This window comes from Chinchilla lanigera, unplaced genomic scaffold, assembly GCF_000276665.1.
Source record: "Chinchilla lanigera isolate Chin_1 unplaced genomic scaffold, ChiLan1.0 scaffold00050, whole genome shotgun sequence".
In the NCBI taxonomy this organism is placed as follows: domain Eukaryota; kingdom Metazoa; phylum Chordata; class Mammalia; order Rodentia; family Chinchillidae; genus Chinchilla; species Chinchilla lanigera.
The window spans coordinates 16,584,742-16,594,497 of record NW_004955451.1 but is presented as its reverse complement, the minus strand read 5'-3'; the positions used below and the strand labels follow the sequence as shown (position 1 = coordinate 16,594,497).

Sequence of the window (9,756 nt, the reverse complement as noted above, 5' to 3'; positions counted from 1 at the left end):
GGGGCCCGGGGGTGGCGGGGGCCGCAAACCCAAGTCGGCCTCGGTCTGGGACATAGGGACCGCGGGCTCTCCGGCCCAGGGCGCCAGCATCGGGAAGGGCAGGGCGCTGCAAGCCAGGCGTCCGTCCGGAGAGGCGCGGCGGGACGGCAGCCCGGGAGTGCGCAGCGCCCAGCGGAGCTCGGCCCCGCCCCGCCCACCTGGCCCCGCCTCACCCTGCCCCGCCCCGCGGCCAGCAACGTCCTCGCACGGACCGGACCGGACCGCGCAGACCTGCTGTGTGTCTGGAGCTCGGGGGCCTGGGCCGCAGCGGAAATGTGCGCGGGGGCACCGAGCCTGCTGGGGGCAGGGGGACGCCACCGTGGCCTGCGCGCCCCAGATAAGGCTGGCTCCCCGTCCTATCAGCTGGAGCGGCCCCAGGCGGACACGGAGGTCAGTGGAAAGGATTGGGCTGTGCCCTCGCCGCTCCTCTGGTCAGCACAGGGATGGTGTGCGCACCGCAGGGCGAGTCCTCCCTGACCGAGAGCCCGCTAGCCCGCAGCCTGGCCCTGGCCGGAGTGGCTGTTTTCACTGTGGGCTCTTCTGACCTCTTATTTGCCAAAGCCCCCAGTAAACCAAAGTCCACATCCGGCTCACCCTTTCAGCTCTCCGTGGCCACAGCCGTTCTGCCCATACCAGAAGGGTGGCAGGAGGGGCTCGCCCCAACTGCTCCCTCGCTGAGCCCTCCCGCCTCCCCAGCCCTCCCAGGCAATAAGGCACAGGCAGGCAGCGGGAGTTCAGGTTTTAGTAGCCTAAGACAGCAGTGCCCGCCTCACTGCCCGCCCTCTGGCCCAAGGTCTTCATGTTGCCTGGAAGGTGCCAGGGGCCAGGGCTCCCCCAGCCCTGGGAAGCCCAGCACCAAACTGAGGGGGCAGCTCGGGAGCACAGCAGGCTGCGCAGGCACCCGTGTGCGTGATACCTGGCGCAGCAGGTTTGAGACCGGGGCTCAGGGCCATGAGGGAGGGCAAGAGAAGCACTCCTGTCCCTGCACCGTGGCTCCCCTGTCCCCAGACAGACAGATGGATCAGGGGACCATCCCCGTGTCCCAGCCTCAGGCCTGGAGGCCTGCAGAGTCCAGTGGGGTCACAGATCCAGTCTGTGGGGACACAAGAGCCCTGGCAAAGTGGGAGGTGAGAAGCCAGGGAGCCGGACTGTGCTAGAAGAACTTGACACCCCGGCCGTCGCTCAGTGTGATGATCTCCGCCTTGTGCTCCTGCTGCAGGGCCTGCAGAGCCCGCAGCAGGGTCGCCTCATCCAGCCCGTGGAACTCTGGACGGGAAGAAATGGGCAGTTAGGGGTACTCAGTGCCTCTGAGGACTGCAGAGATACTGCCTGCAGCTGAGACCTCCCAAGCTGAGGTGTGCGGAGGCCGCCTGCACCACTGCACCTACCGCCAACTTCCTTGTACTCTTCCTAGTACTCCTTAGGAGCAGGGGCGTAAGGAGGCTGAGTCAGGCTTATTTCCCCCTCCCTGTATTCCTGGAAACTCCACCCCCACAGCTCTCTTCCACCCCACCCCCCATTTGATGCACTAGAGACACCACTGGCCACAAAAACGGAGCCCACGAGGGCCTAGGGTCAGACCCTTGTGGCTGAGCAGACCCTGGCTGCACACTGGCGTAGGTCAGGAGGCCCCAACCTCACACTGAGTGCAGCAGCACCCCGGTGGGCTCTGCTCACGTCCAGCACCAGTCTCCACCCCCCGGAGCTGGCCAGGACAGGGCTGGGCACCCAGGGCCAGCCGCGAATCTGGAGATGCGGCAGATAATGCAGGGAGACGAGCGAGGTGGCGGGCAAGCCCTGGCAGGCCGGCTCACCTCACCCCCTCAGGCTCAGTGCTAGCCAGGAGCTGGCTTTCTGAGGGAGCCCAGGCAGCAGGCCGGGCCAGGCGGCCGCGCTGAAGTCATGGGGTGACGGTGGGAGCGGCAAGCAGAGGCCTGCAGGCCAGCGGGAGCAGCCAAAAGCCAGAGACTGCCGGGGCAGCCGGGACCTGTCAGGGAAGGAGGCAGCACTCCCAGGGGCCCAGTAAAGCCTGAAACTTCTGGTAACTCTGGGGATCAGGACCAGAGAGAAAGAACTAAGGAAACGTGTGCTACGTAAAAATCAAAGCCCAAAACCAGAGTATTTAAATGGGCTGGGGGTGTTGGCCGAATCCCTTCAGCTGACACCCACCAATCTTGAGCCCTCTATAAAATAAAGGGTGAAAGAGAGCCTGAGTCAGCAAGGGAGATGATTTCAGGCTTAATCCCCCAAGCTGGCTCCTCAGGTGGCATTGACAGTAGCAAATCTCAATTCTCATGGGCCACACACATCCCTCAGAGAGGGTAACGGGCCACTCTCCCTTGGAAATTCCACGTACAGCCATGCAAGCGAAACTACCGAGTTTCCTCAATTCAGGTGGTCAGTGCAATCTTTACGTGTGGGTTAAGGACTTTCCTTTTACCGGATGCAGGGAGAGAAAGGGGAAGTCTGAGTATCAAGTGAACCAGGCTTGGGAGAGGTTTCTGATGACAAAACTGAGGCAGGAAAAGGCATTACCTTCACCCTCTGTGTCCTCCCCACTGGTCAGTTCATACAGGGTGAATACAGAGTTGTTCTGGCCACTCTTGGAAACCTGCGGACACCAAAAATGAGGGTTGAATGAGGACCAAGAGTCTCCTGGGAGAAGGCAAGCTTAGCAGCTCCACTTCTTCCATCCGGGATTGGTCCCTTTCCCAAACCAGGGCCGTCAACTCTGCAGTGGCCCCAAACCACAAACCCTACAGGTGCTATATTTGTGTGTGTACACACGCTGCATACCACTAGACCACAGGCCTTTGCGTGCCTGCAGAGTGACCTCTTGCTCTGCCTGCTTCTCTGCTCAGGAACGGGAGGGGTGTGTTTGTTATATTTAGGTTGTTGATGCTTCCTCCTCTCCCCTTTTCCCATGGGAATGTGTGGGGCTGTTGGTGGCTAGAAACTTGGAGAGTGTTCTGTCCCCACACCCACCCTGGTTCAGAATGCTGGAATTGATGTGGACAGCCCCACAAAGGTGCCCTTCGGAGGAGGGGCTGTTTCTCTGCCCTTCCCTTCCCCATTTATCTCCTGTGGCCGCAGGCTCTGGCCAGCAACAGCACTCAAGGTTCCCAGTGCCGCATTCTCCAAATGTGGCCTCACACTGCCTCTGGCCTCCTGCTGGCAAGGGAGGGTCTGTGCAGTCAGAGAAACCGAGTCACACTTGCTCTTTCTGCTGCTTCCCCGTGTGGCCAAGTATGGGTCTGGGAACACCAGGTATGTGCTGGACAGAGAAAACTCCCCTTTGCCATGGGTCATTGCTCAGTACTTGGCCAAGGGATGGTCTCACCCACTGATAAATGAGTTTCCCCCATTCTTCTGGCCTCCGCCACATGATCAGGAAACTAGACTTGTTCTTATCCAACCACTCGAGGTTCCCTGCAAAACAAGAGACTTAGGAAATAATGCTCTAAAAAAGGAACAAAGAGGCAAATACCAAGGTGGGTCAGGGTGGAAGACACTCCGCTTTGAGAGTGAGAGACTGTATTTATTTTACTATTACTATTGACCAGACGCTGTTCTCCTTATTCCACCTCTCTCAGGCTGGGGGCATAGGTACAGCCACAGGTAGAGCTATTTCAATCTAAACCAGGGCAGAGCCAGGAACCAAGCTGCCTACTGTACAGAACACTGGGCTTCAGGCCAGTGGAGAGAAGAAAAGTTATTAAAGCCTGTCCTAATCTGCCCTCTGTGAAAGCCACATAGGAAGAAACAAGGAATCAGAGAACCGAACCCACCTTTCTTCCTCAGCTCCTCTAATACAATCTGGATGGATTCCACAGGGAGCTTCCCTGGTGGAAGGTTAAGGAATGGCATATGTGAGAATTAGGTTGGATAAAAACTCTTAGCCAATCCCGTGCTGAGAACCACCTGTGCCCTACGCGCACGCGCGCACAGGCGCACACAATTTCTGAACAAGATACACGTTTTGTGACTGTGGGTTGGACGGGGGAATTCTTCCAATGAGAAGAACTTGAGAAGATGAAAGGTCCGGCCTTGCCTTCAGCCTTTCTCAGCCTTTCTCCATTGATGTTTTTAGAATGAATCAACAAACAAATGACCCGCAGTTCCCGGAAGGAGTGGGATGGTCAAAGAAAACTACTGAAGGTCGCAGCACGTTTGAGTCTCACCCAGAGAGGACCAGAGATTCAAACAGCCAGAAGGGCTCGGGTTTGGTTTTGTTTAGTACCGGGAATCGAACTCACGACCTCGCGCTTGCCGCGCAGGCGCTTGTAAGGGCTCCGTGTTTAGCTCGGGTGAGCCTCGGGGCACCGACTCCAGGAAACGAGCACTCAGCACTGCCCAGGGCAGTTGGGTTGGGCGCGGCATCTGGGGGACAAGTGGGTGTCAGCCCTTCCCCGGGTCCAGTCTGCCGGGAAGCCGCCTGCTGGGCCGGGGGCGGGGCGCGGCCCGCCCGGGGCGAGCGTGCGGCGCGGGAGGATACGCTGCAGCTTGACGTTGTTGAAGAGCGGGCTCTCCTGCGCCTCCATCACCGTCATGCTCGACTGCTTGTGCAGGCGGCAGAAGGACAGGACCAGCGAGCACCAGGCGGCCAGCTGCTTCTGCCGCGTGTCCACGTTGGGCTGTAACCTGCAGGCGAGGGCAGAGGGGCGCGGGGTCAGAGGGCGCGGGGTCAGCGCCAGCCCGGGGCGCGCGCGGGGAGCAGCTAGAGGGGCGGAGCGGGTGGCGGCGGGGCCCTCTCCCCCTCCCCAAGTGAGGCATCGAGCCGAGCCCAGTGCCCCGGGAAGCGGAGGGAGGCACAGCGGGGCTTTCCGGGGTTGAAGCCTCACGTAAAGAAGGGCGGGAAGCGATACTGCCACGGCCACTCGAAACTCATCGCCATCGTAGTTACCCGGGAAACCCGGAAACTCTGCAAGGACTTCCGGTGTCCGCCTCCGCGTGTCCGGGCAGAAAGCGCAGCGCAAAGGTTCCGGTCCCTGGGGGAGGCCGGACGGCACAATCCCTGCCCCTTGTCCTACGGAACTTTGGCCAGTGGAACAGAAAGAGGCCAGAGGCGTCTCCTGGTTCAACTCCAGAACAGAGTAATGAGTCCCCATGAGCAGCACAGTTAGAATGAATACAAGTAGCTCAGGTCTCCTGCTGGCTGGGCTTGGCACCCATGCCTATTATCCCTGCACGTAGGAGGCTGAGGCAGGAGGAGTGCAGTGAGGTCAAGGCCAGCCTGAACTACCTCGCCTGTCAGTCTCTAAATCAGAATTACCCACCACCCCTCATGGGAGTATTGCTGGAGAGGGAGGCACCAAACACATTCACTGAGCCCCAGATTTTCTGACTGGTCTCACTCATGGGCTCTCGGGGCATCCCAGTGACCCTTTGTTTTTCATTGACTCCCAGGCACCCCAAAGTGAATATTCAGACTTCTCCATGGCCATAAGCCTGCTCCACCAGCCGCTCTTTTTGAGCTCTGCAGAATGCCCTTCACTCTAGCTTCACAAGATTGAGGCCGGGCCTGTGAACCCGCATCTCTCCTTCGTCCCCACGTTTGGTTCATTCCTCAAACATTCCACTTTTACTCCTTCCCTTTGGGACTCAAAGGAAGGTCTCTTCCTCTACAAGGTCGCCCCTTTAACGTATCTCTCTGCGTCTCCTCTGACTTCCTCCAGGACTCCCTGAGCACCTTGCCTCATTCCCTTCGCCCTGGCTTCTCTCCCTTGCGCTACAAACATGTTCAGGTTACCCCCGTGTCTTAGTTACTTTTCTCTTGTTGCTGAGGCAAAATACCCAACACCCAAAGTTAAAGGAGGAAAGGCTTGTGTAATTCGCAGTCTGTGGAGGTTTCAATCCATCATCAGCTGGCTCCGAGGCAGGCTGGCATGGCAGAGGGGCAACCATTCAAGGCAGCAGAAAACAGCAAAAGGGGAAAACCACAAGCTTGTTTCTGCCCCTTTTATTTTATCCGACTGCTGGGGTTGGGGCGGTGCCACTCCAATCAGTGGAGTGATCCAGCAATCACTCAGCGTTAATCCCAGCACCCTTCATCCCAGCACTGCACTATGAATCAGTCACAAACTCTAGATTCAGCCACCTTCGAAAAAGCCTGCCCTCCGTGACTGCATGAGGCTTTGGGGGGATGTCCAAACACAAACCGTAATAGCGCACTTAAAAACGCACCGCCTTCGACTCCACGTTCCTCGTTTCAAGTGGATTCCCTAAGCTTTTCCTCCCTCAGAACCAGCACATGCATGATAGTGGGACCAGCAAACATTTGTTGAGTGAGTGAACCTTTCAACTGACACTGTTTCCTCCGAGACAACCATTTCTATGACCCATTTTAATTTCTTCTGCTGCTACCTCTCTGACCTTTCCTGTCTCATTCCTTCCCCCCACCCTTTTTTTATTTTTCCTTTTCAGACAGGGTCTTACTATGCAGTTTAGGCTGGTCTTGAACTCAGTTTGTAGCCCAGGCTGGCCTCGATCTCGCAAGGATCCTCCTGCCTCAGCCTCCTGAGTGCTAGGATTACAGGTGTGCACCACCATGCCCAGCTCAGGTTTCCCCTTATTCTTTAAAGGTGAGTACTTCCTAAGAGTCAGACCACAGCTTCTCCTTTTTGCTACACCTCTCTGAGCTCCCAGCTCTCTTACAGCTTTATCTTAGTTACTTTTCTCGTTGCTGGGACAAAGTACCCAATACTCAAAGTTAAAGAGGGAAAGCGTTAGTTAGTTCACAGTTTGTGGAGGTTTCAGTCTCAGTCCATAATCAGCTGGCACAGGGGGAGCCATTCCAGGTGGTAGAAGACAGCAAGAGCAACAAGAGCCAAAGGGATGGGGAAAACAAGCCTCTTTTCCTCCTTTATGTTGTAAGCAGGCTAACACCCCCCACCCAACACTCACACCATCTCCGAGCCCTCCTCTTACACAGGATGAGGATGTTTACAAAGGAGGACCTTGGCTCCCTACTGAGTCCTTCTAAACTGGAGTTGACACAATGTATCAACCATAACAGGGTTCATACTCCTTTTCTGTGCAGAAGATTCCCAAGCCTCCATTTCCAGACCCAACCTCTCCCAGCTCTGCTGACCCTCATTTCCAATGTTCTGTGGGACACCGTGCTTCTTCCTGTCACCCTCTCCTCAGGGAGTCCCTCCTCCCAGCGGCCCTTTTCTGTCATCTGCGCTACCTTCAAAGTCATTTTGAGGACATTTTTGTTTGTTTCCGGTACTAGGGATTGAACTCACACGACCTTGTACTTGCCAGGCAGGCGCTGTGCCGCTGAGCTAAATCCCCAGGCCCTGGATTCTACCTTTGCAACACCGTATACACATACGGTGTTACACCTGCAGGCCCCTGACGGAGCGCAAACACCAAGAAGGGGTAGATACAACTTGTATTCAGGGAAAAAGACCAAAGGTTTATCTCAGCTGGAAGTTCAACACACCCTTGGGGAACTGCTGTCTCCACAAAGACAGATGTGTCCGAGAGCCGTGCATCTGAGGCTGCATGGCCGTGCTCCTGGAGACAGGCCTGGGTCCTGGGACGTCCAGGCCAGGGCTGTGCTTGAGCGTGGGAGAGGCGGACGGAGGGGAAGGCTCTGACACGCTGAGGGCCACAAGGAGGCAGGTGTCTCGCAGAGAACAGAGTCGCTCTGCAGGGGTTCTTCATGCCCTGCCAGGTGTGTCCTGGGGAGGCTGGACAAGGGCCTTGAAACACTGTCCGTACCCAGAAGGGGCCGGCTGTGGGGAGGGCCAGGGAAGTCCCTAGATGCTGGGGTCTCAGGAGACGAGCAGAAGGTCCAGGTGACAGCTGGTAGCTGTGGAGAGGAGCGTCTTCTGGCCTTGGGGCCAGTGCTCCTCCGCCTCCAGGCCCTTGCGGTCACTTACACTGTCTGGGTGTCGGCCCTAGCGGACGCCAGAGGGCAGTGTGTGGCCGGGCTGCAGGCCGCGCGGACAATGTAGGATGAAGGCCAGGGACCTGGAAGGGGAGTGGCAGGTCCCCTCCCGCTGCCTCTGCCTCCATCCTGAGAGCCTTAGGGTGAGACTGCTGCTGCTAGACAGGTTCGCCCCTCCGGCCCTGGGGGTAGACCGAGGCTCGAGGAGGGGCAAAGGCTGAGCTCCCAGGTACCCTCCCCTCGTCTCAGCAGCCTGCCCCTCCCCCAGCCTCCCCCGGGCCAGGCCCAGCGCTGTCCAGGCCGGCCGGAAGGGAGTCTCTTCCTGCTTGCTTCCTGCAGCTGGGTTTGGAGGGGGCAGGAAAGGCCGCAGCCTTGATGTGGGCGCGGGGGCAGATGAAGGGAAGCCAGCCGGGCAGCCCTCCGCAGAGCCCAACGCCTGTGGGATTGGCATCGACTCCCCCAGGGAGGTGACGTACAAAAAAAAAAAAGTTTTATTTTGAAGGTTACAAAACTGGCTCCAGGACCCCAGCGCCAGGCTCGGAAGGGGCAGTGAGAGGGGGCACCCCACAGAGGGGGCGCGGGGAGAGGCTCGGGATCTCGCTGGCAGCACCGCCCACCCTAGGCCTGCACCTCAGTGCCCTTGCTTCTCCATACCACGAGGGTGACGAAAAATGGGATGAGGCAGATGGGGGCTATGATCATGGCCAGGAGCACGTCCTCCGGGGGGTCGCAGAAGGTGGGCTGCTCCAGGGAGCAGTTGGCGAAGTGCAGCTGGTGGGTCTCGAAGATGATCCTCTCGGCCAGGGGGTTGGGGAAGCCCAGGCTGAAGACTTCCGCCTCCACCTCCAGGCAGTCTCGCAGGGCACTGTAGGGCCTGGGCAGAGGACCAGGGTGAGTGCCAGGCGCGGCCCAGCCCGGCCCTGCCACCCAGCGCCGTCCTACCTGCTGATCACGGTCCAGTTGCACCAGTCCTTCTCCAGAAAGTCCATATTCCCCTTATATTCGGCCCAGCAAAGCTGGGCGCTGGCCTCATAGCTGTCCACCATCCTGCCTGTGGGGACAGAGTTCAGACCCACGCATCCCCACCGGCTCTTCACGCGAGTGGACCCCTCCCAGAGTGTCCCCCAAGACACTTCTGGCTGAGGGGAGAGACTCGAGCTGGAGTCTTAATGACTTCCACATGCACATCCTCCAGTCCCTCCACACCCACCCTTTCTGGAATCTTCTCCCCCACCTGTCCCGAGAGCCAGCCCCGTGCCACACAGGGGCCTCGCAGGACGAGAGACAGGAAGATCACAGGGAACCCCTTTTTGGTGAGGCCAGGCTGGTGGGAAAGGGACCCTCGCCCTGGCTCTCCAACCTTAGGGCGCCCTGTTGCCGCCCTTGGGTACCCACCTTCTGACTCGGGGGTCTCGGTGGTGGGAAGAGGCTGAGCCAGGGTCTCCTGGGGGCGCAGGGCAGCTGTGGGAGGCAGCGGGGAGCAGGGTGGGTGGCGGGCTGGGCGGGGGCCGGCGGCCTTGGGAGGACAGTCATCCCGGCGGGGTAGTGAGGGGAAGGGGCAAGGGAAGGGACGCAGAGGGCTGCCCGCGGCTCCCCCTCCCATCCCGGTCCGAAGCCCCGGCATCCTCGGCAGCCATCCACGGACAGTGCCGCCGCCCGAGAGTCGCCCTCCCACCGGGGTCTCCCACCCCGGCCCGGGTCCCCCCGGCCCCCGATCCCGGGCCCCGGGCGCGCTCACTTCCCAGCGCGAGCAGAGCCAGCAGCAGGCGGAGGTGCGCGGCCATGGCGAGCAGCGGGCGCCCCTCTCTGTCCGCCGCAGG

The 9,756-nt window shown here is 59.3% G+C and overlaps 3 protein-coding genes across 3 annotated transcripts in view; all 3 read right to left on the bottom strand.

Moving 5' to 3' along the window:
- Window positions 1-658, bottom strand: part of Wnk4 (WNK lysine deficient protein kinase 4) — a gene marked incomplete in the record, with an annotated part of 12,978 nt that extends 12,320 nt beyond the window's left edge. Inside the window, 1 exon segment of the mRNA XM_013519256.1 lies at window positions 1-658. Within this exon segment, the coding sequence (XP_013374710.1) occupies window positions 1-90 (90 nt within the window).
- Window positions 659-767: 109 nt separating this feature from the next.
- Vps25 (vacuolar protein sorting 25 homolog (S. cerevisiae)) lies at window positions 768-4,989 on the bottom strand. The gene is made up of 6 exons (XM_005394476.2): window positions 4,881-4,989; window positions 4,535-4,680; window positions 3,828-3,881; window positions 3,380-3,468; window positions 2,575-2,650; window positions 768-1,305 (listed from the first exon to the last, which is right to left on the bottom strand). Exons 1-6 carry the CDS (start codon window positions 4,931-4,933, stop codon window positions 1,193-1,195), a joined length of 531 nt encoding a protein of 176 aa, XP_005394533.1. The 5' UTR covers window positions 4,934-4,989; the 3' UTR covers window positions 768-1,192.
- Window positions 4,990-8,404: 3,415 nt separating this feature from the next.
- On the bottom strand, window positions 8,405-9,756 carry Ramp2 (receptor (G protein-coupled) activity modifying protein 2; the record flags this gene model as incomplete). The annotated part of the gene is given in 4 exon segments (XM_005394475.2): window positions 8,405-8,810; window positions 8,879-8,987; window positions 9,332-9,397; window positions 9,675-9,756. Coding segments are annotated over 4 exon segments (477 nt in total). The 3' UTR covers window positions 8,405-8,554.